The sequence below is a fragment of the Podarcis liolepis genome (assembly GCF_965112155.1).
Source record: "Podarcis liolepis genome assembly, chromosome: 8".
Taxonomy (NCBI): Eukaryota; Metazoa; Chordata; class Lepidosauria; order Squamata; family Lacertidae; genus Podarcis; species Podarcis liolepis.
In genome coordinates, this window is record NC_139560.1 from 64,570,782 (window position 1) to 64,596,952 (window position 26,171).

A 26,171-nucleotide genomic window follows, 5' to 3' on the forward strand; every position below is an offset into this window, starting at 1 on the left:
TTTTAGCTACTTACAACATTTGGGCTTTTCCTGTACTCTACCATCTGTTCTGCTATGAGCAGCAACCACAATGGTCTTATAAAACACAATGGAGAGAAACAAGTTAACTGTGAAATGAAACTTGGTACAATCAGAGTTACATAAAGTAGATTTATGTTCAGCAAGACACCTTTAAATATGTGCCTGGCCAGAGCAGGACAGCACAGTGTACCTTAAAAGTTAAAGCATAAACCTTCCTGCTTCAGTTATAAACATACTTGGGAATCTGTGATGGCAGCTTCCACCCAAGATATTGGGCTGGGGGGGTGCACAAAGATACGGATGTAGAGAAATAATCAGAAATGGATATTTTCCTTTTATCTCGTAACGCTAGCTATTCCAAGGGACACAACCTAATGAAGTTCATCTAGGATAGAAGGGATGATGCAATCTGGTGCAATTTCTTTAGAACTTTTGGGTGACTGACACCTAGGCTTAATATTGACTCAACCAAGTCCTTAGAATGAAGTAACTCCCCTATAATCAGAAGGGGAGGCCCTGATGGGGCTGCTGCAACTGGCTGCAGTTGGCCCTGACCCATCATAGGGCAGTGGACCTCTACGAAGAAGGAGGAACTGCTTCTACGATGTTTATCTGCATCTGATGCTTAATGATACCCAGGAAACTTAGGTGCCGCCTTTATTCTTGGCTAAGGTGTGCTGCCAGTCCAGTGTCTCGCTTCCTTCCCTTAAAGGTAACGGTAAAGGGACCCCTGACCATTAGGTCCAGTTGTGACCGACTCTGGGGTTGCGGCGCTCATCTCGCTTTATTGGCCGAGGGAGCCGGCATAGAGCTTCCGGGTCATGTGGCCTGCATGACTAAGCCGCTTCTGGCGAACCAGAGCAGCGCACAGAAACGCCGTTTACCTTCCCGCCGGAGCGGTCCCTATTTATCTACTTGCACTTTGACATGCTTTCGAACTGCTAGGTTGGCAGGAGCAGGGACCGAGCAACGGGAGCTCACTCCATCGCAGGGATTCGAACTGCTGACCTTTTGATCAGCAAGTCCTAGGCTCTGTGGTTTAGCCCAATGCGCCACCCGCATCCCAAAAGGAAAAGGACCCCTGGGCGGTTAAGTCCAGTCAAAGGTGACTATGGGGTTGCAGCGCTCATCTCACTTTCAGGCCGAGGGAGCCGGTGTTTGTCCACAGACAGCTTTCCAGGTCATGTGGCCAGCAAGACTAAACCGCTTCTGGCACAACAGGACACTGTGATTGAAACCAGAGCTCACGGAAACACCGTTTACCTTCCCGCCGGAGCGGTACCTATTTATCTACTTGTACTTTGACATGCTTTCGAACTGCTAGGTTGGCAGGAGCAGGGACCGAGCAATGGGAGCTCAGCCCGTAGCGGGGATTTGAACCGCCGACCTTTTGATCGGCAAGCCCTAGGCTCTGTGGTTTAACCCACAGCGCCACCTGCGTCCCTTTTCCTTCCCTTACTATGCTTCATTTCTACCCTCTATGCATAGAGTCGACTGGCCATGGAGGATGACAGCTTGTGCAATGGAGAGCAGCTGAGGCTGCAGGGCAGCAAATGGCCCTGTTTGCGCTCGCACGATGCTTATTGCAATGCTTCAGTTCCCTGTTGCAAACGTAGGATTCATTTAGATTATGGCTGCATTTTTAAAGGAAGGCTTTTCATTCCTGATAGCATCTGGTCAATCATTATTAAGTCGTGTATTTCTTACGAACAGTTGGGACGTCTGCTAATATTACATGATATGCTCTCTATTAAAGAACATCTAGGGGTTTTATTTTCCCAGAAAGAATAGTGAATGGAATTCTTACGAGCAAACCAGTATAAATGCAATTTCATCAAAATCAGGACTGAAATCTTTGTGTTATGCGATTTTCCTGGAGTCAACACCTAACTCTGAACAGAACTGGACTCTGAGTCACGATCTGGATGTTTGCTGGACTGCTGCATTGTGATTTTGATTGTTTGCTAAGCCTTTCAATTTCAGCGCTGTCTTTTATTTTCAAATGCTTGCTAAACGGCATTTTAAATTGCTCCTGAATCTTTTAAAAATGCTTCTGAAGGGCATTTAAAAATAACTATTTTGTGCTAATAATGAATTATTGTTTCAAAACAAACAATTAGAAACCCTGCTGTAATACCTGACAATAGTGTAATACTGACAAAGGAGTGATTTTGATATCTGACATGCCCAGGTCATGATAAACCATGGTTTACTGAGACTTGAGAGAATGCTCTTGCTTCACTCCCCTGCCCCTGCCCCTAAGTATCAGCAACAAACTACAATATCAGGCTTAGCACTATGTCCAAACCAAGGACTATAATTTGTTTCAGTCAAAGAAACCATATTTGGTAAGCCAAGAACAAACCTTGGCTTCAAATCATGTTTTGTTAGGAGTGTGAAACAAACCACAGCCTTCAGTTTGGATATACTGCTAAGCCAGGGACCATGGTTCATAGTTTCTATTCATGTGAGGAGTGAAGAGAAAGCTGTCTAAACATTCACAGTAAACCACTAACTGTGATTTACCATGACATGCAAGTACAGCCAGTGTTAGCTACTCATGAAATGCCTCTTTCAAATGGTTCCTTGGCCATGTACTCTGTAGTAATGACATGTCACAGTTTGTTATCCAGGAAGCTTGTTTGGAGTTGCATCTGTGAGAGCAGGACTCCACGGGAATCTAGGAGGAAGTGGATGTAGAGCAAGTGGCAGTAAAGCAGGTACAGGCAAAGTCAGCCCTCCAGATGTTTTGGGACTACAACTCCCATCATCCCTAGCTAACAGGACCGGTGGTCAGGGATGATGGGAGTTGTAGTCCCAAAACAGCTGGAGGGCTGACTTTGCCTATGCCTGCAGTTGAGCATAGCCATTGTATCTAGTAGACATCTATAGCCTTTTCCTCCATGCATCTTTTAGGGGTGCAGAAGACCTTTGGAGGGATGGGTGGATGGATGGATGGCAGTGATGCTCGTGGGCAGGGATGTATTTGGATATATGAGAGGACTCATTTCTCAGTGAGCATGCCATCTGCACAGGGCCTTAGAACTGGGTCATTTGCTGTCCAAGACACTGGCTCTGCGGCTAGCATTTTGCACTGATGTTTTGTGTGGAGAATGTGTGCACGCGTCCGCGTTCACACATGGAAATCTTAATTATGGGAAATTGCAAGACCTAAAAGCCCCTTTTTGTGCATTCAAGTTCTATCATTGATAATAAAGGAAGGGGGAAATAGCATTTGAAAAGAAAGGGGCTTGTAGCAGCAACCCCAAGGAGCTAGCAAATTCATATGTATCATTTTCTCATATTTACTTGATGGATTTAATTCCACTCTATTCAGTGGGCTCAGAGTTGCTTGTTCCCAAATCATTATCAAATGAAATGATTTGAGGAATAAAAGAGGCTGAATTAAATTTTTAAAAAATGATTCTTTATAGCCATAAAACCTATTGAAACAACAATCTTGAACAACCATATCTTACTGTACACAATCTGTTGCAATAAGCATCAAACTGGGGGTAAAAGGGCAGAGTCAGCGACTTGTTTGTACTCTGTTACACATAAGGAGAACCAAAAGTGGTTTATCATTTAATGCTTTAATACCAGCCAATAAAATAAAAATTGCTTACAGCAGCTATATCAAGGAGTGTTCGACCACAAGGCCATTCTATACTGTCTACAAATTGACTTTTCAGTGATCTTGGAGTAGAAAACCAATCTTTTGAATGATTCGAGGAATGTCCATACCACAAACCATCATTCCATGCCAAAGCAGTTTTCAAAGTTTCCCCCAACCAGCTTTTCCACAAGACAACAGTCCCATGAAGAAAGAATGTGCATTTAACTTCATGGATTTGGTCCTGAGTGACAATCAGACAGTTTGCGAGGTGTATTTACAAAACTAAGTTCACTCACAGAAACCCACGGTAGAGGAGGTCAATTGGATGCCACCGTATAAATATGACTGGTGCTGACTGCCTTTTACCCCCAGTTTAGAATGTGTGCTTAAATGTACTTTAGGTTGCCTGAAGTGTTCTCACGACTTTATAGAACCAAGTGGCACACGTGCGGAATACATTTTCACTGAGTTGAATCCTACGGACAGAAACTGCAGCCAAATAACTCAGTTCTACAATAATATATCTTACTTCCAACGTATAAGGCTCGGGATTCTTTGGTACATGCCTAGATACTCTCACAAGTATCTGCAAACCCAGATATACGCACTTCACACATATCCTCAATTACAATCAAGCTAATGAGCCAATAAATCAAATCACAGGCTGAACCTCATTATTTTAGGCATCCAAGTTCAATTTGCTTACTAATGGCTGCATGGCTGCTTTTAATAGATGTGCTATTAAAAAGTAAACATAATGAATGAATAACTATTTAGGCATCATTACCCTATAAAGATGAAAAATTTCAAAGAATGCGGAACCCATGGAAGCTACTTACTTTTTTTTTTATTGTGGAAAAATGCTAATCATAAACTCAGATCGCAAACGTAAATTACACAGAGGGAAAGAGCTAGTAAAAGCATCATCAGGTCTATCCCAACTTCATATTGATGTTGAATGAGCTGAAATGGCTAGTTTGTACACACATAGTTGTTTGTCCTGAAACGAACAGTACAGATGAGGAAGCAATTCCTCACCCCCACCAATTTGGCGTATTTTGGGGGTTCCGAATATACCCAAACAAGATTTTGATTTCTCAGTGGCCTCATGTATCATTGCATTGTACAACATGGACACAGCGACATCCCAATCTTTAAATTTGTCGTGGCAAATTCTCCTGCGTTGGGACATGACAACATCACAGTGAAAGCATGCAGCCCACAGCCCACCCAAAGCAAGGAACTTCACGAATGATTCCTTAATCCTGCGTATGTATTAGAGAGAGAAATGCTTTTGAGTGGAATTGCAACATTTTCTAGCATTGGTGGATCTTCGTCTTCCCACAACCTCATGGGCCAACTTTGACAGATGGCCAGCCCCACCCACTTATAAATCATCTGATGTCATGATGGTGTCTAGTGATTGGCAGGTGGGTGGTCCACCCATCATAGTGGGTCCACATGGGTAGGGCGAAAGGTCTTCTTTGCCAACGTTTCTCATAGGGAACAAACTAGCAAAGCAGAACCGAGGAGGGCTGGGCACTCTGCTGTGCAGCTGATGAGCAAGGGTTTCATCCTGCTTGCTGCAGAGGTCTACTTCGCCAGTGAGCTCCCCGCTGAGAATGTGCTAGCAAAACAGCATGCAGCAGGAGGAATCCCTGCCCTGCTCAAGCTGACATTCCCCAGTGACGTCAGCCAATGGGCAGGTTGGTGTGGTTTGGGGAAAGTGGCCTCACAGGCCCATGTTCAACCTCATGGTGGGCCAAGAATGGTCTGTGGGGCCAGAGGTTCCTCATCCCTGCATTACAGCACACCTGGGCTGAACAGAAATGTTGACTATCAGGGGCAGTGATGGTGGTGGCAAGGCTGCAGAAGTGGTGTCTCAGATGGGAGGAAAGGATGCTATCTACTCATTCGGATGCCGTCTTGCCACCTGGTCCCCCTTCAATATTGCACTAGTTTTGAACCTCGAAGGGATTATTATATTACTGCAGTTCCTTTCCATCTGAAATAGCGTTGTGTCAAATCATTGCTATGTTCCCTGCTACCCCTTTGGACCTCATGAGTGCAGATAACATGCTCTTGCCACCTGGGGATTAGCTTCAGGGCCACTCTCAGACGATTTTGCATCTCTTTGGTGGTTCACCCTTCTCTTCCTTCCCAGCTCTTAGCATGCAGCGATGATGTATTGTGAGCCTAGTTTCAGATGTGCTCCAGCCTTTGGAGCCAAAGACTGCAGTTGGTTGTTAGCCCTGGTCAAGGCAAGGCAAGGCACCCCACCCCCAAGCCTGTGACATTCTGCCATTATTAATCCACACTGGATCTGGGGCTTGGCTCAGTGAGTTCTGCACATATCCATGAGCTTTGGGCAGTTGCCCACCTTTGCTGTGTGCTGGCTCCAGCCATGTCAGCCAAGCAACTCCCAACGTTGCGATTAGGAAACATATTGCACCATGCTGTGGAACTCCCTAGACTTTCCACAAAAACCGAGTGCTGGAGCATCATCGCATAAATCTGTGATACTTGTATTTGTCCAGATTTGTTTACTCTTCCAGCTTTTCTCCCAGGCCTCCCACTTGCAAATTCTTCTCAAAGCTGTTTAAGCAGAACTAGACGGGCAGATTCCTTTTGGAATCGCAAGCTCTTTCCCACATGTCTTATGCAAATCAACAAGCCTGAGACGTCTTGGTAGCCTAACCATTTTTGGAAATCAGTGCACACAGCATGTGGCGGTGAAACCTCTGTGCCATTTTCAGTTAATATTGATTAGGTGAAATCAATAAAATTAAAGACGTGTGTGTGTGTGTGTGTGTGTTTTGCCACCACCTACAGAAAAGTGAGATGAATTTGCACATACAGACTGCTTGCAAATGCTACTGATTCAAAAGTTAACCTTAAAAATATTCATCAAATGAAGTGTGCGTCAAGAAATAGGATATAAGCTGCCTTTGCATTAAGAATGAGCAACTTGCCTCTTTCTTCATGCAGATGCCTACATAGAGAGCCAGTGTGGTGCATAGCTGTCAACGTTTCCCTTTTTTAAAGGGAAATTCCCTTATTCCGAATAGGATTCCTCCCAAGAAAAGGGAAAAGGTTGACAGCTATGGTGTAGTGTGGTGGTTAGAGTGTTGGACTAGGACCTGGGAGACCAGGGTTCAAATCTCCACTCAGCCAGGAAGCTCGCTGGGTGACCCTGGGCCAGTCACTGTCTCTCTTCTCAGCCTAACCTCACGGGGTTGTTGTGAGGACTAAATGAGGAGAAGGGGAACTATGTGTGCCACCTTGAGCTCCTTGCGGGGGGGGGGGGAAGTGGGCTAGAAATGCCATAAATAGGCCGCCATTGAAATGGATGAGAGTATCACAACGCTGCTGTAAACAAAGGGAAGCAGAACTTCCAGGCATTGCTCTCTGCAAGCTCTCACTTTCCTTAAACATCGTTCCAACGTTTCAATCTTACCTGGAATTGTATTCTTTGGTTAATGTGAGGCACGTGGAACTGTTTCAGGAAACGCTCGTCTTTGCTCCAGAAAAGTCGGATGTCAGGGATCCCATACAGGATCATGGCCAGCCTCTCCAACCCCAGGCCAAACGCCCAGCCGATTTTGTTCTCTGCGCCAGCTGCAATTACACAAAGAAAAACACACACGGCCTTAATGGGAGAATAAAGGCAATAGTAAGATTGGTATTCTAAAAGGTGGGATAAAAATCTATTAAATAAATGCATATTAAATACATAAATGAAAAGCTGTGTTTCATTAGAAAACCCCCACCAAAAATAGTTCATATGAGGTAACTTTTTAAAGAATCAGCCATGCCTGCTAATTTTATGCCTCATCCCCCAAAAAAGGAAATACAGTCATATCTCATGTTACGTTTGCTTCAGGTTGAGCATTTTCAGGTTGCGTCCTGCGGCGACCCAGAAGTACCGGAAAGGATTACTTCCGGGTTTCACCGCTTGCACATGAGCAAATGCGCAAAATGATGTCATGCACATGTGCAGAAGTGGTGAATTGCGACCTGCACACGTGGGTTGTGTTCTTCTCAGGTTGTGAACAGGCCTCTGGAACAGATCCCGTTTGCAACCAGAGGTACCACTGTATAGATCAGGAGTAGCTAACATGAAGCGCTATGGATGTTGCTAAACTATAACTTCCACCAGCTCCAGTACCTCGCAATGAAGAGCGCAAAATCTGCAGAGGAAACTAATGAACCAAACATAGTGCAGTTAGTGCACCTATTGTTCTCCATATGGAAAGAACCAGTCAAAACCACAAACAAAATCCCAAAGCAAGGTACAGGTACAGGTTGAAGGTCAAGGTTGGAAGCCTGTCAGAATACGGGTGACATTTCCAGATCACAAAGCAACCTTCCACTGAACACGTTGTTTCCAAAGTGGCACCTGTAGCGTTCGCACAGAGCCTCTGGTCATTCCAGGACTATTGACCCTGCACCACGGCTTATCTCTTCCACTGCCACTAACCAGGTTTCTCAGGTAATATATTCAGACCCAGTCAGGTTGTAGCACATTAACAAAGATTCCAGTTTATTGTGAACGCAAACAAGTTCTAAATACTTTGAAACACTTGTAATCCAATTCACTCTCTCTGTCTCTCCTCTGTCTCTGACTCCTATGCCTCCCACCCACAAGAAACCAACCGAAATAACTGCCAAAACCCATGTTGTGCCTTAAACACAGTTAGGCTCCGCCCCTGGGCTTTCTTATTGGTCAGTCTATTAACCCTTTCTCTCTCCCCCCCCCCCCAGTATGACATCTCCATAATGAGTGGGCAAACGCCACATTAGCCAATTAGCAGATGCAGATAAAAGACTGCATGAAATCCTGCCTGGCAAATTTGAAAAGCAGAGGACCCTGTTTCTCTTGGCTGACCAACGCACTGCAAGTCACTCTGCTCTAGGTAGGAGGGAAACATAACAGGTGGAATTCCAGTTCCGTTCCGTCCCCCCCAGCCCACCTGGGAAATATCTGGAAGAAATGACGGCCTATTTGAGTTTTGGCTAGCCATTCTTTCAATATTGCCAATTGCTTGCTTTGGCAATCAGGCTGTTTTCCCCCCACATGTGGTCAGATGCCTTTTTCTTTTTGGGACATCTGTTGCATTGCTTGTTCCTTAAAACAGCTGATATTCCCTGTGTGCTGCGTGGCTGTGAAGAAAGGTTGTCCACATGGATCAGCCCGCATAGATCAACCCACAAAATCCAGACAATGGAAAACACTTCTAGATTAGCACTATTACTACTACCAGGTTAGTAAGCAAGTAGCTCCAGATAACTCAAGCAAAAAAAAGCAACTTTGCAAATAATTATCATTGTTGGCAGTGATGTTGTGCACCTAGATTAACTACAGAGATAAGTATCATCACCGCCGTTTAAAGAAATGGATGACAAATGAAATGCCAGACTCCCATAATTCTATAATTACAGTGTAATGGCAATTAATGCAATCTTATTTCCTACTAGAAATTATGTGAAACGCTAAAGGGACCACTGTGCCTTTTAAGACTCACCCTTATCATCAAGTTGCATCTCGTCTATCATTATCCAAAATATAATTGAAAGACCAAAAAAAAAAAAAAAAAGCCAAGCAAAAACAAACTTGGCAGGCAGCTCTTAATTGCTCCTTTCCTATCTAGTATGAGGCTTGTCAGCAAATCTCAAAAGAAAAGCACAACGGTATGTGTTGACATTCGATCTCCACTCATCACTACAAGCCCACTTTGAGCATCAATCACATTTGTTAATAAGTGAAATGGTGTGAAATACCAACATTTTAAATTACTGGAATGCTGTTTCGCTATTGTCAAAAATTCCAGAGACCTTTCTTTTTAAAGGGGGGCGGGGGAGAGAATAACGAAGAATTTAATCCATGCATTTCAGAGATGGGGTGGCAATCATAACCATACACTGTCTTCCATATTTCCCTGTATACAACTTGTCTTCACTACTACTAGTCTTTGTAAAAGACTATAGGAAATCCATCAGGATGAATAAAGGTAAAGGTAAAGGGACCCCTGACCATTAGGTCCAGTCCTGAATGACTCTGGGGTTGCGGCGCTCATCTCGCTTTATTGGCCGAGGGAGCCGGCGTACAGCTTCCGGGTCATGTGGCCAGCATGACTAAGCCACTTCTGGCGAACCAGAGCAGCGCACGGAAACGCCGTTTACCTTCCCGCCAGAGTGATACCTATTTATCTACTTGCACTTTGACGTGCTTTCAAACTGCTAGGTTGGCAGGAGCTGGGACCAAGCAACGGGAGCTCACCCCGTCACAGGGATTCGAACATCCGACCGTCTGATCGGCAAGCCCTAGGCTCTGTGGTTTAACCCATACAGCACCACCTGTGTTCCATCAGGATGAATACCGACAGCCAATACCAGAGGAAAGCATTCTGGTTGCCCCCCTCCCCTGTGCTCCAGACTACAACTCTCATCAGCACCTGTCAGCATGGCCAATGGCCAGGAATGATGAGAACGACAGTCCAGAACACCAAGAGGGAGCCAAGTTGCCTACTCTGGTCTACAGTGATTGGCAGCAGCTCTCCAAGGTTTCAGATAAGCATCTTCCCAGCCATTGTTGGTTTTGTGTGATTCCCAATCTGTCTCACTCATTGATCCCTGTAGTACAATTAGACTAGCAGCAGTCAGCTTGGTGATGGGCACAGCTGATGCTTGCCTTGCTGGCTGTCTAGCCTGCAAAAGGACTCTGACTGCTGGAGGTAGCTGGTTTCTAGATGCAACCTTACAGCGTGCGGCAAGAGGCGCTGATATGCTTAATGAAGCTTGTTAAGAGTAAATTAGTCAAATATTCCAAGGCCTTAGCTAGACTCAGTTAGAGGGAAGACAGAAGAAGAGTGTTCAACGGTGAGTTATGAATCACAAAAAAACTTGTAACAGTCTGTAAAAGCACCTGTGACTGACCAATAGCAGTAAATCCTTCCTTTTTATTTGGCTGGACACGTCTGGTCCAGTAGGGGGTAGAGCTAAAATACGATAGCTCTCCATTTGCTGAACAGCATCTGCTTAAAGAACTACAAGGTTGATTACTTCAAACACAGCAGCCAAATTCATCTGGTGCTCGGTGTCCACCCAAAGAATAGTTACGAGCTTCAAGCTTGAGTCATCAAGGTAGGCCTCAAAATAAGCAAATACATTTATTGTTAGAAAACAGTTGATGTTTAATAACCTCAGCTCATGGGTCTGCTTGGCTGCCACCACACAAATGAACTCATGTGGACCCAGGCATTTGAAAACAGAAGCATACCTACAAACAGTGATGTTAAGATCACAGATATTAGTCAGATCAATTTTGTGCCTGTGTGATATTGCGTTACAGTGACCATGATTCACCTCCCCCAATGCCTGGACTCACTCTACCCTGCACATGACCATCACATCAGCCTGAGTGTTGGAATGGGCCTGTTGTTTCAACCTTTTCTGTGACTGCAGAATGACGCCAGCTGTTAAGAAGAAGCCAGGTAGCAAATACAGGTAGAATCAATGTATTCTGACAAATAATAATCTTATACTGAAAATTCAAAGGCATTCATCAGAAGACATGAGAATAAAAGTTGACCTCTTTAAATATAATATTTAGCCTACTGGCCATGTTCCAAATGCAGATCAGAGTGCTGCCAACAATTTATCATTCTTCCCTTCTTCCCTGACATGTCTTTACTTTTGACCTTTCAACATAGTTCATCAGGCAGTATTCACTACCTGAATAACAACCTAGACTCACTTAAAAAAAAATTGTGCCCCCTAAAAGCAAAATACCTTTCATTGGTATTAGGCTGTTACTAAAACTATGTAGAACTTTGAACTGGTCAACCAACCAGAGCACCTTTCTTTTCATAAACCTCAAGTCATTGATGGTACCAGATTAACCATGAAGGGTTATGGCATTGTTTGTGCATAGCAATCCAAATCCGTATTATGGGGGCTGGGAGTGTTATATAAATGTTCTTTTATGACAATGCAGCAAAAAAAATAGCTTCGGGGAAATCCTGCTAGTCAAAGGCATTGAAAAGACACAGGAGAACAGAACAGGATGATGCCATGGCACATAGTTCTTCCACATGTTGTTGTTGTCATGTCTGACTCTTCATGACCCCATGGACCAAAGCACACCAGGCACTCCTGTCTTCCACTGCCTCCCGCAGTTTGGTCAAACTCATGTTAGTAGCTTTGAGAACACTGTCCAACCATCTCGTCCTCTGTTGTCCACTTCTCCTTGTGTCCTCAATCTTTCCCCACATCAGGGTCTTTTCCAGGGAGTCTTCTCTTCTCATGAGGTAGCCAAAGTATTAGAGCCATCTCGTCCTCTGTCGTCCCCTTCTCCTTGTGTCCTCAATCTTTCCCCACATCAGGGTCTTTTCCAGGGAGTCTTCTCTTCTCATGAGGTAGCCAAAGTATTAGAGCCTCAGCTTCAGGATCTGTCCTTCCAGTGAGCACCCAGGGCTGATTTCCTTCAGAATGGATAGGTTTGATCTTCTTGCAGTCCATGGGACTCTCAAGAGTCTCCTCCAGCACCATAATTCAAAAGCATCAATTCTTTGGCGATCAGCAGGAAATAACTTGACCTGGGGATCGTTGAGGGATGAGCTGTAGCTCACTGGGGAAGCACAAGCTTTGAACACAATAGTTGAGTCCCCAGCATCTCAAAACAGGACTAGGGCAGACCACACTGCCTCAGACCCTGGAGAGATGTTGCCAGTGAGTAGATAGTTCCAGCTAGACCAGTTTCCCAAACTTGGGCCTCCAGCTGTTTTTGGACTACAACTCCCATCATCCCTGACCACTGGTCTTGCTAGCTAGGGATGATGGGAGTCTCCAGAAACAGCTGGAGACCCAAGTTTGGGAAACACTAAGCTAGAAGCCTTGAGTGGGAAGCCTGTGGTCCTTCAGATGATGTTGGGCTCCAACTTCCATCAGTCCCGGGCAGCATGGCTAATAATTAGGGGTGTGAGTTTTAGCCCAACAACATCTTCAAGGCCACAGGTTCCCCACCTCAAGCTAGATGGGGCACATAATTGATAAAACAATTTCCTGAAATAACTGATAGTAGGAAAGAGTTATGAAAAGGATTAGTCAAAGCAGGAGAAGGTAAGAATATCAGCAGTGGTCAAGTAGGACAAACAGGGCATCCGTACAGTTCTCATAATATTTTCACATGTAACACCAAGAAATGCATCTAAGTCTCTTTTGTGTGTGTTAATGCCACAACATGAATGTTGTAAACAGCAGAGAAAATTTGGAATTGGGGGGGGGATGAAATGTAGCTTTTAACCAATGTAGGTTTCACCTTTACATTACAGACTGATTAAAACACAAACTTATTTAAGTTTCACGTTTGAAGATACCCTTAGGCTGTCCATAGTATATTTAGCTGGTGGACTGCTCTATCATTCCTTTGTGTCTCAAGCATTCCTGATCCAGCCTCATCTATTTTCATGTTCATTTAGGAAACAGTTGAGGTGAAGGTTACACAAGGGAGCAAAATGAAATTTGTGGCTTATGTCCCTGGAGACCAAGCCAGCTCTCATTCGAGTTAGCCCTAGAGGTGTGCTCAAACCATCATGTTCTCTTTCACCTTGGATCAGAAATTGTTCTCCAGATGAAAGACAGCCAGATAAATGAGAGAAAATGCAATTAAATGTCTGCCGCTGTCACACAAAGTCACCATAGAGTATGACTCCCCCCATTTGCTTTGTGTTACGTTAAGTTACATTCTAGAACTGCAGTAACTAAACACCAGTTCAGACATTATATCTTTTGTCCAAGTCAGCCATGTGCTCTACCTTGAGCTTACACAACTTGGGCGTAAGGACTGCCTTGCAGGATCAGACCAGGAGATTATTTAGCCCAGTCATGGGCAAGCTCCCAGCTCAAACTCAGAAGCAAGCTGAGCCATTTCCTCCCAAACTGGAACATAGTACAGTGGTACCTCAGTTTACGAACTTAATCCGTTCTGGAACTCCGTTCTTAAACCGAAACTGTTCTTAAACTGAGGCGCACTTTCCCTAATGAGGCCTCTTGCCACAGATGGAGGATGTTCTTCCAAAGCAGGGAGTCTCCCCTAACTCGTGAAGGTTCTCCACATCATTTTAAACCTTGCATATTCAGGGCTGTAGACTGCACATGTTTCTATGTGTACATATGGAAAGACCTGGCTCCTAAACTGCTTCAACTGGCAAGCAAGAATGTTCATCTTCTTCCCCAATATACTGGCAGGGCATGCACACACATAGATTTTGTGCAGCTACATCTGGTTAATACAGCTACTGTTAGTACTGAAAACTAAAAAAGTAATCTATCAGTGGATGTAGGTAGGGCTGCTGCTGCTTCAGGTCCACCCATTTAGCCTTTAAACTGATTATTTGATCTTCAAAGAACAAGAATTTGTGTGTGTGAGAGAGAGAAAGAGAGAGAGCACGAGGAGTGGGAGAGATAGAGATGTTCAGTTGCTTGAAATGAAAACAGATATCTTCTTGCATGCATAGCAATGCCTCAAGGTGACTGAAACAGCTTCCTTTCACATCAAGAGCTGAGAGTAAAAACACTGCAGAACCTCAAAGAGCCAAAAGTCAGCGGCTTTTGGACAACAACTAGAGCAACCTAGATGTTGACACTGCCATATCCTACGAGCTAAATGGGGCTTGGCCTGTGTGGCACTGGGAAGGGGTGCACACATGTTGGTTTGGTGCATTATTAGATAACCATTATCTGGTTGCATGAACCCCCACCCCACCTGCCTGCATCATCCCCATATGCCAGATGACTGGGAGGGGAATGAGTCTTGCTTCATTTTGAGCACGACTTTGGAGAGAGGTGGAGCACCTCTCTTTTGCCACTTCCTCTTTCCTCGGTCTTTATAGGGAACTATGACGGGAGCAGCTTTTTAAGTTCAGCACAGCACCTTGGAAAGTGAAGGAAGACCCTGTTAATTTGCCAACCCCCTACAGCTCAGTCAGCAGAGCGTTAGACTTATGATCTCAGGGTCGTGGGTTCGAACCCCACTTTGAGTGAAAGATTCCTGCATTGCAAGGGGTTGGACCAGATGATGATGATGATGAGGAGAAGAAGAAGAAGAAGAAGAAGAAGAAGAAGAAGAAGAAGAAGAAGAAGAAGAAGAAGAAGAAGTAGTTATTTGTACCCCGTCCATTTGTACCCCAGCCACTATGGGCGGCTTCCAACAAAGATTAAAAATACATTAAAATGTCACACATTAAAAACTTCCCTGAACAGGGCTGCCTTCAGATGTCTTCCAAATGTCAGGTAGTTGTTTATCTTTGACATCTGATGGGAGGGCGTTCCCGGGGGGGGGGCACTACCAAGAAGGCCCTCTGCCTGGTTCCCAGTAGCTTTGCTTCTTTCTGTGAGGGAACCCCCAGAAGGCCCTCGGCGCTGGACCTCTGTGTCCGGGCTGAACGATGGGGGTGGAGACGCTCCTTCAGGTATACTGATCCTCGTGGTCCCTTCCAACTCCACAATTCCGATTCTGTGCACTGATTCTATGCATCAGTTCATGAACAGCTCCGGAGAAGGGTGTTCACCACTGGCAAATAGACAGTGACTGGACTGAAAAGAACCCCAGGCACTGCAGGAAGCTGCTGTCCAGCTATCTAAACTGAAGCCCTGAAACACCAGATAGTATTGCAAGTAGTTTGCAAAATCAAAAAGAAATCCAGGGGTGGGTTGAGGGAAGCAATAAAAATGTGTCCGTGTTAGAGCTGAGTAAATAAGGCAAACAGGGGGTGGGCGTTAATAGGGTGCCCATGTGTCCTACTGTATGCAGAAAGTCACAGATTCAGCCCCCACATCCTGCAGGTAGTGCCAAGAGGGATTTCTGCCTGAAACCCCACAGAGCCACTGCTAGGCAGTGTAAGGCAGCTCCCCAGGTTCTAATGCTTCCCTCATAATAATAATAATAATAATAATAATAATAATAATAATAATAATAAAATTTATTTATATCCCGCCCTCCCCAGCCGAAGCCGGGCTCAGGGCGGCTAACAACACTAAAATAGTGCAACATTATAAAAACATGACTGGAAAACTTGACTTTTCGCTACCACCAGTTGTAGTTGAAGCCAGCCGCCATTTTAAAATGGCCAGCACGCGGGAAATGTTGCTTTGCCAGAGAATAAGACAAGGAAGGCTATATACAAAAATTTCAGGATTGTTGATGTGTGAAAAGTTTTGCATGTAGAGGAGTAAAGCAGTCGGGCCTCAAAATAACTTTAGAAAATCATAAAAGGTTTTCTAAGGTAGTTTCAGCAAAACTCATAGAAGATATAATTTCTGAAACTACACACTTACCCACTGCAAAACATTAAGCCAGAGTTTTGAAAAGCTATTAAGAGGGATTGAAAGAACTTCCAATGGCACCTGTGACATTCACTTTCAGTGTTAATATCCTATTTTACCATGATGGCAGAGTAATAAGCTTTTAATTGAAAAAATGCAATTATACTACAATGAAGCACTGCGTTACGAATCAAAAAGCACATTGTTCTTTATGCTCATTGTTCTTAGGGTCACACTTGGAAGTTCGCGATCCATTACCAAGTGCAAAAGTTTCTACTCGGATGCGTTTCATATTGGAATATTAGAGAGTCTAGCACCTCAAATGTCAAACCGTTATTCACAACATTTGTATATATTCCTTCTTCTAGGTAGCTCACTACAGTCTTGTGAAGTGCTTGAGGCTGAGAGAGAATGATTTCAGGATGGGCCATAGCTTTCCAGGTTCAATCCCCGCTATGAATCTCCCAATTTGAAACACTGGGGAGCCACTCCCAATCTGTGTAGACAACAATGAGGTTGATGGACCAATGGGGTGACTTGGAATAAGGCAACCTGTGTTCTATGTTCAATGCATGTTTTATCTGAGACAATTCCACAGAGACTGTGGGTTTTAATTGGGGAGAGGAGTTGCACTTCCAACACTTTAGTTCCTCTAAAACAGGCATCCCCAAAATCAGCCTGCCAGGTGTTTTGGGACTACAATTCCCATCATCTCTGACCACTGGTCCTGTTAGCTAGGGATGATGGGAGTTGTAGTCCCAAAACATCTGGAGGGCCGAGTCTGGGAATGCCTGCTCTAAAACGTCTCTGTGCTCACTTGTACAAAGTTTGTTCCAAGAAGCTAGTCCTAGATATCCTTTACACATGCGTCCCTTTTTTTTGAAAACAACTTTCCCCCCTCCTGCTTAGGGTTTTCCCATACAGTCAGGTCGAACTGCCTTCTTTCAGTTAGCACACTGCGTCATTTCCAAAGTCATTAGCTTCTTGGCCCTATTGAAGAGACAAAATTGCACTAGAGTTTTCAAGTCATACCAACCATCTCCCCAGACAAGAGAACAACTACGCATGACACTTCTTTATCAAAGGAAGTGGTTTGCAAACTTCCTGCTTCCAACTAACCCCTTCCATACTGATTTGTCTGCTGAGGAATCCCTGTGAATTTGCCCCAGAACCTTCCTTCCCAGAAGAGAATTCTGGGACCTACCGAGCCTCACCAGAAATTGCATAATGTTGCTCAATCCGTTTAAGATGGCAAGAAGGGAGCCAGGCTGTAGTGAGCAAGATAAGCCAGAGGTCTCCTCCAAGGTAATGTGGAGAGGAGGATTAACCTCACCCCCTCACCAGCTCGAAAGTTCACTGAGCCCTGTGGCTTGTTATGGCTCTTGCTGGGCACAGTCACAAAGCTATAGCCATCCTCCGTCTCCATCTCATAGCTGGAAGAGACACAGAGGCACCTATCCACCAGGCAGAGACAGAGAAAGCCCTTCCCATTCTGAGCTTGCAGTGCTTGTAGGGAAAGGCAGAGCCAAGTCAACTTCCTGTGCCCCTTTGGCTGGTGTTCTGCAAGCTTGGGACACTGGTCAGATGGACACAAAAAGAGAGACTTTGCAGAACTGGCGAAACTGACGGGAAGAATCCAGAACCAGCGAGACCAAGCATTCCAAAAGGACTGGAATAAATTTATATTATATTTGAAAGACAGCTGTAAGCAATTAACATCATTAGCAGGGTTATCTGAAGATTTGTAAGATGAAATTGCTACCTATTCAGGTGGAGTAATTTAATATTTTAGGGAATGATATAACAAGGATAGGAAACGAAGTGAAATGTAAAGATGTAAAGTCTAATTTTGTAAACGGGAGGAAGTCGTTAGGCTCAGTTGAGCCAAAGAGATAAAATAAGAGGATATGATGTTACGTAATGTGATTATATGAAAACCAATAAAAATCATTTAAAAACAAAAACAAAGAGAGAAAACCTCTCTCCCCTGCCTGCCCTTCTGAATAGTTGGAAGAAGGCTGGTTTCCTGACCTCTATTTCAGTTCCAAGCTTAGAGCGAGACAGAGCAGGAAATTCCCCCTGACTTTGTGCTGCCTTTCAAAGACATAGCATGAGGTCAGGGACAAGACCTGTCCTCTTGTGATGAGGGTGGGGGGCTCTGTCAGTAACACTTTTTGATGGCCAGTAGGACCAACGCTGTGGTCTAAACCATGGAGCCTAGGGCTTGCCGATCAGAAGCTTGGCGGTTTGAATCCCCGCAATGGGGTGAGTACAGTTGCTCGGTCCCTGGTCCTGCCAACCTAGCAGTCCGAAAGCACGTCAAAGTGCAAGTAGATAAATAGGTACCGCTCCAGCAGGAAGGTAAACGGTGTTTTCATGCGCTGCTCTGGATTTGCCAGAAGCGGCTTAGTTATGCTGGCCACATGACCCGGAAAAACTGCGGACAAACGTCGGCTCCCTCAGCCAGTAAAGTGAGATGAGCGCTGCAACCCCAGAGTTGTTCACGACTGGACTTGACTGTCAGGGGTCCTTTACCTTTAGGACCAGCCAAAATTGCTGCTTCCTGGTCTTCTCCTATAACCCTGCATAACATGAAAACATTTATTAGGACACACATTGCATGGAAAGATCACAGGTGATGAGAAGTTGTGTTTAAAGTGAAGTTTGCCATCTCCACATTTATCTGCTCATCGAGGAACCTCAGGCTTCCTTGGAACACAGTTTGAAAATGACAGATGCAAAGACTTCATCCAGAAGCATAAAGTCTTCCTTTTCCCTAGCTGCATGCATCGAGTTGCTGTGCTTAGAAGCCTCTAAGTTCACCACTAGGCCTGGCAAATTCAACATTAACTACTGCGGCGGAGAAGTTGCCAGTCAGAATGTAGCTAAAGCTGGAATAATTCCAACCATAAACTGGCAGCTAGTCAGATGAGGACCAATTTTCTTAAGGATGATTGAAACAAGCTGGCTTATGTTTAGAGAACAAGGTTAGAAAACACTACATACAATGCAAAATGTTTAAGCTTTGCACCAGCACTGAATATGGATTATCATTAGGTGTCAACAACAGTAATTAGGCAATTGATTAAGCCATGTACTAATTGTATGCTAGGGTGACCAAACAAGCATGCAAATTTATTTGGCTATTAAAGAGTTGTAAAGAAATATGGATTTTCAGTCAGTCAACGGCAAGCTTTTAGAGGTGGGTGTTTTGTCCTTTGGGGCAGAGGTTTGAACCTCTGATCGTTTTGGAAAGGAAAGTTAACACCTGTGACCCTCCTGCAACAAGAAAGGTATGGAGCTCATTTTATCTGCTGCCTTGCAGGCTGGTTTCTCAGCATGAGAAAGAATATGGGAATCTCAATGAAGATGGACTAATTAAGAGACTTCCCTTCCCTCAAAGCTGAGGAGGCACTCCACCTCTTGGTCTATGAAGCCCTTTCACAGAGAGTGGTTAGAAAGAAGCTCAAACCTCTTTGGTAGCTGTCCACACAGAAACGATTAAACTGTCTTACACGGTAGTACCTCTGGTTACGTACTTAATTCGTTCCGGAGGTCCGTTCTTAACCTGAAACTGTTCTTAATCTGAAGCACCACTTTAGCTAATGGGGCCTCCTGCTGCTGCTGCGCCGCCGCACAATTTCTGTTCTCATCCTGAAGCAAAGTTCTTAACCCAAGGTACTATTTCTGGGTTAGCGGAGTCTGTAACCTGAAGCGTATGTAACCCAAGGTACCGCTGTACAGAGCCCTTCACCATATATGGACCATCTAGCCCAGAAGTCACAAATTCTGGGGTCCCATGGACACATTTTCAAGGTAGAAAAATTGTTATGTGTTCCACCCACACAACCAAGCATGCACAACTTATTACATTCACTATAATAAAATGATTTCCGGGCCCTGTGTGGAGATGCCGTTCCATCCCTGATAGAACGGTGGGAGGAGCCAGCTAGGGAACCACCAAAGGAAGAAGGCTCAGAACCCGAGGAGTAGTGGTGGGACAATGATGAGTGGTCAGAGGGAGAAGAGGGGGAAAACAAGAAAGAGGAGGTGTCAGAAGCAGACACCTTAGTGAGCTGGGAAAGAAATAATTCCAGAATCAGAGGCTGAGGCTGAAGCTGAAACAGGTGAGTGGGATGAGGGAGGCCAAGAGGCAGAGATGAGTCAGGCTCGTGAAGAGTCACAGGTGTCTCTCCCTCCTGCCACAACAAGCTCCCCTCCCCCCTGGTCTCCCAGAACCAGAAGAGTAATGAAAAGGGCAGAGGAAAGGTTGGCTGCATGCAGGCGCAGTCTCCGACTGCTTGGGGAAACGCCTTGGAGAGGAGAGGTCTGCAACCCGCCAGCCCTTTCTACAAAAGCAAGCCATAAGTGGCAGCTTGTGGATTAACTTGAGCCTGGGAGTAGCCCCTGTGATCCTCCAGCTATTTCTCACTTCAGCCCCAGTCAGCACAGGAAATGGTCAGGGATGATGGGAGCTGAAGTCCAACAGCATCTAGAGAGCACAACACTGACTCCCCCTGCCCATCTGTCTAACCTCTCTTTTCCTAGGTAGAACTCAAATAAAATGCTGCCAGGTTTGGTACCAGAGACAACCTAGAGAGACAGATCCATTGCTGCACCTTACTTGGTAAAATAAGGCTTTCCCCTATAAGCAAATTACTTACACACAGCATTGCAAATATATATTAATTTGGTTCAACTGTGCAACATTTATCAGGCTAGAATATCAAATGCTTTCAGGCTACTGTACTTTGGGCTTGCGCTATGTGAAAAGGCACTGATAAAATAGAATTATGAAGCCCCAAAAGCATTTAATAATCACAGAAATGAAGCACATGCACTAATAAAATTGACGTTAATAAACTAGGTCAATGCTGAAACAAAGGAAATAGCCAGACAGGCAAAATGCTGCAAACCTGCTCCTTCAGGGTTGCATTTTCAATTCAACTTTCTCTTCTAGCATTTTACTTCATACAGTAACGGTTGTGGGTTTTGCTGCTCTTTGACCTGCGTAACATAGGCATTAGTTACAAGGCAGTGTGCAGGGGAGGTCTCTCAGCAGGATCCCTATTTGCAGCTGCAAGCAGTCAAGTAGCTACTTAGTACAGAGTATCTTTTGGAAGAAAAGCTCATGAATCAACCTTCCATCATTAAAAGAGTTTTAATGGTGAGAAAAGGGCTTATACTGCACTTACGCAGGCGGATACTTAAAGGTAGCGAAGCCTAACAAATTGAGCAAAAGACTGCTGCAAGTATTTCAGGGTTTAGCTTTGTACATACCAGATTGCATTGCACTTCAAAAGGCAAAGAGAGAAGGGGGGTGGAGGTAATGGAAAAGGACAAATTACTCCTGACTTTCTGTCTGTTACAGGATCCCTCATTCACACAAGGGCATTTTTGGAGACCGGAAGGCGAAAGGTAAAAAAACCAAAATCGTCCTGTCTGGAAATATCTGACAAGTATTGTTCCACCACAGAAGATGGTTCGAGTTATTCTGTGTGTTTGTGTCTGGGGAGAAAGGGGAGGGAGGGAATAGGGACAGGATTAAAAAATCAAGGACAAAAGAGGAAACTCACTGATAGGATCTAAAGAGGAGGATACACTAAAAGCTGTGCATTTAAGTGTTTTGAATTTGGGGGATCCTTTTAAAAGAGAGGGACGCGGGTGACGCTGTGGGTTAAACCACAGAGCCTAGGACTTGCTGATCAGAGGGTTGGTGGTTGTTGCTCGGTCCCTGCTCCTGCCAACCTAGTAGTTCGAAAGGACGCGCCAAAGTGCAAGTAGATAAATAGGTACCACTCCGGTGGGAAAGTAAACAGCGTTTCTGTGTGCTGCTCTGGTTCGCCAGAAGCAGCTTAGTCATGCTGGCCACATGACCCGGAAGCTGTACGCCGGCTCTCTCGGCCAGTAAAGCGAGATGAGCGCCGCAGCCCCAGAGTCGGTCACGACTGGACCTTTACCTTTACCTTTACTTTAAAAGAGAGCTTAACTCTTGTTAGAAATTCTGGCATTAAAGTTTTTGGGTGGGCTTTTTATACAGTATATCTATTCTTGCAATGAAGGTCAATGGTGCTGTTATAGGATTGGGGTGGGTGGGGTTGCAGTAGACGGAACTACTGAACTGTTAACCTTTCTTTGAAAGTTTAATGGCTCTAGCAGGTTTCCTCAACCTCAGCCCTCCAGATGTTTTGGCCTACATCTCCCATGATCCCTAGCTAGCAGGACCAGTGGCCAGGGATGATGGGAACTGTAGTCTCAAAACATCTGGAGGGCCGAGGTTAAGGAAGCCTGGGCTATAGCAAGGCCTGGAAGCACTATATTTTGCATGACTTATTGTAAACAGCCCTGTGATCTTTGGATGAAGGGATGGAAAGAAATTTAATAAACATAATAAATAAATGGCTTAAAGAGTGAGCCATGTTGTCACAGAGATAAACAGGTGGGCCTTTTCCTCCCCTCAATTGGCTGGATGCCAAATACAATTAAAAACCATGCAGCATCTAGTATCTCACATTACAATTGCTGCAACAGGGAGAAAAAAATCGTTAAGTAGTCTGCTAAGACCTCCTGCCATTTTCAAGTGGTCCATGGGAAAAAGTTTGGGAATCACCTTTCTACACTGAATGGCAGCAGGTCTCCAGTGTGTCACAGAATCCTAAAATTATAGCGTTGGAAGGGACCCCCAAGTCTTCTAATCCAACCCCCTGCAATGCATGAATCTCAGCTGAGCACCTCTCCCAGCCCTAACAGTGATCCATGCAACGGTCACCTCCAGGCTTGACTACTGTAATTCGTTCTACGCGGGGCTGCCCTTGAAGCTGTCCCAGAAACTCCAGCGGGTGCAGAATGCTGCAGCGAGGCTTCTCACAGGGTCTCTGCAATGGGAACATATTCATCAAGTGCTTTTCCAGCTGCACTGGCTCCCGGTGGAGTACAGGGTCAGATTTAAGGTGCTGGTTTTGACCTTTAAAGCCCTTCATGGCCTAGGACCCTCGTACCTACGGGTCCGCCTCTCCTGGTATGCCCCACGGAGGACCTTAAGGTCCATAAACAGCAACACCCTAGAGGTCCCGGGCCCTAAGGAAGTTAGATTAGCCTCAGCTAGAGCCAGGGCCTTCTCAACACTGACTCTGGTCTGGTGGAACGCTCTGCCTCATGAGACCAGGGCCCTGCAGGATCTGATTTCTTTCCATAGGGCCTGTAAGACAGAGTTGTTCCACCTGGCCTTTGGCTTAGAATCAGTTTGATTCCCTCCCCCTCTTTCTTTTTCCTTTCTCTTCCTGTGAAGAGGCTGCATCCTAATGTTTTAATGTTGTATTTTAATCTTGTTTTTTAAATTGCATTTTAATCTACTTGTTTTTATTATTGGTTGTTAGCCACCCTGAGCCCAGTCTTGGCTGGGGAGGGCGGGGTATAGATAAAATTATTATTATTATTATTATTATTAACTAAAGCTGCAGGCATCTGGGACCTCCTGCATGCTAAGAAGATGCTATGACCTCTGGTCTGTGAGCGCAGTGGTGGTTTTACTGAAGGTGCTTGCATCAAAGGGAAGCACAGAAATTTTCAAAATTAAAACCGGAACAAAGCCTGTTCTATATAATGCAAGAAGGCACTAACAAAACAGAGAAATCTAGATCCCGATTCTGCCCTTTCCATCGCGAGCCTTTGCCAGCATCCAATTACCCTTTGACTGCCTTGCTTAATTTAAGGAAGTCAGCTTCCGTCGAGCGCCCCTCATCGCTTCAATGCAAGTGCCAAGCCCCTCCCAACTGGTGCCTCGTCTTCCCTGAAGCCCTCTAGACATTCCTGTGCAGCAATTACCATATTTACAGTACTCGAGTCTAATGCGCCATCGAATTGAATGCGCACCTCCATTTTCAGAACCTTGAAACCAAAAAAAGTATTTGCTGGCGAATGTATGCGTGCCATCGAATCGAATGCAGACCTTGATTTTCGCAGCGTAATTTGGTTGGCCAAAAAAGGTGAGCATTAGATTCAAGTAAATACGGTAATAAATGGTAATGTATGCCGTCTGTCTCCTTCATTTCTGTACAGTGTAAATATTTTATGAGTTTGGAAATGGCACTGAAACCTCGTTGGAGGACGATTGCCTTGCAAGCCTCTCGGTTCGTTGCCAAAGAAGGGCGCTCCTGCCTTCCATGGTTGTATACATACATGCACACACAATCCAATCACGCTATGCAGAAAATCTCAACAGAAGTCTTGACACCACTTCCCCTAGGCATCAGTATAATGCTATTGCCCTTGAAACCTACAGTCTCAAAAGGCTGAGACCTTCTAACAAACACACGTCATTTATTTCTAGTTCAGAGTTATCATTACCTTTCAGATCGGTACTCAGCAGAAAGCTGGTTTAACTGGATATTTCCAAGATGCTCCATCAAAATCAAAGCCTTTCAAAAACAAGACATCATTCACGTTAATCAGCCACCGAATGCCAACAATTACTTGCAGCGCTGTCAGGCCACCATCAAAATCAAATGGTGAATGTCAACAATGTCCAGTTTGGATTCACAGGAACACACTTCGTCAGGATTTTGATGAGTAAAACTAAATTACAATAACCGTCTTTATTCTTTTAGAGTAAAATTGATTGAAATAATTTATGAGGCATTGCTGTTTGCTGCATGCTTTGTTTTGGGCTTTGTTGGCTATAAGCAACATAGAAAGAGGTAAATCTATAAATTAGCATATCCCTCCATCATTTGACATCATCTTTTGAGTTCCAAAGCCAAACTCTGTTATTTTACTCTGCATAGCTCTTCACAGCAATCCCTATGAAAGTATCTCAATGGACAGTGTTAGGTAAGCAGGACAGAAGAGGACCACTTTCCCATTCAGTAAAAATAATTGTTGGGGGGGGGTTCCCCTCTGTGGTGCCCTGCAATATCAAAGAGCACTGAGAATGCCATAACTGCATTTATATATTTTTTAAAAACCTACCTGTGTTGTTTTTAGCCCGTCTCAACTGTTGCAGATTACAGTTCCATAGAACTCAGTGAGACCCCCTGAGAATTGAGACATGTTTATCTGGGTTCTGTTTCTTTCTCCCACTAGTGTCCTTTTCATCCATTCTACACATCTGGTAAATAGAGAGGCATCACATAGCTTTGAGCTCATGTCCCATCCCCTCAACATCCATGAGTTTAGCATGGATTAGGGCTGGACGATATATCAATATATTGTCCAAAACCCGGTTTGAAGTCCATACTGTGCTATTGGTTTCATAATTTTTGACCTGGCAATGTATCAAGAAACATGATGTGTCTGTGTGCTATGCTAAAATCACAATGTGGGGAAAACTGTGAAGCCAGCAAATGCCTCTACATAGCTCCATCCTTATTTCAGACATTGTGATACAGTGGTACCTTGGATGTCGAACTTAATCCGTTCCGGGGATCCGTTCGACTCCCAGAATGGTTCAAAAACCAAGGCATGGCTTCCGATTGGCTCAATTGGTAGCCGCGTCAGACGTTCAGCTTCCAAAAAAAGTTCGCAAATCGAAACACTTCTGGGTTTGCGGCATTCGGGAGCCAATTAGTTCGGGAGCCAAGCTGTTTGAGAACCAAGGTACCACTGTATATTGGTATATTGCAATGTTGAAAATCAGATATTGTACAGCCGTAGCATGGATGCTTACATAGGAGCAGCTGAACATCTGGATGTCAAGGGACTGGGACAACCATTCTACCTATGGACACCTCCCAAGAAAAGGGCTTAGAGTTTGATAGAATCCAAGGGGAAGTTTCTAAAGTGATTAATTTATTAAATTTCTACCACAAATTCTCAACGCAGTAGAGAATCCACAGCAGCTGCAATAAGTTTCAGTTGCTTCCTCTCAAAACCTGCCCTACCTAGACATCAAAGAATGGAGGAGCTGCTTCCTTTGCAGACACAATCTCTCCCAAAGATGCCTTCCATCATAGGTGCCAATTCCTGTTGAGCACCCACAAAATTCCCCATGAAAGTGTTAAAGGTAAAGGGACCCCTGACCATTAGATCCAGTCATGGCCGACTCTGGGGTTGCGGCGCTCATCTCGTTTTACTGGCCAAGGGAGCCGGCGTATAGCTTCCAGGTCATGTGGCCAGCATGACTAAGCCGCTTCTGGCGAACCAGAGCAGCGCACAGAAATGCCGTTTACCTTCCCGCAGGAGCGGTACCTATTTATCTACTTGCATTTTGATG

The 26,171-nt window shown here is 44.7% G+C and overlaps 1 protein-coding gene across 3 annotated transcripts in view; it reads right to left on the reverse strand.

The window, feature by feature from the left end:
* The window catches only part of FARS2 (phenylalanyl-tRNA synthetase 2, mitochondrial), a 190,797-nt gene that overhangs the window by 68,189 nt on the left and 96,437 nt on the right, over positions 1 to 26,171 (reverse strand). For all 3 annotated transcript variants that reach the window (XM_083519489.1, XM_083519487.1, XM_083519488.1), the window contains one exon: positions 7,095 to 7,255. In XM_083519489.1, coding sequence (XP_083375615.1) covers positions 7,095 to 7,255 — 161 coding nt within the window. The remainder of the gene's footprint in view (positions 1 to 7,094; positions 7,256 to 26,171) is intronic.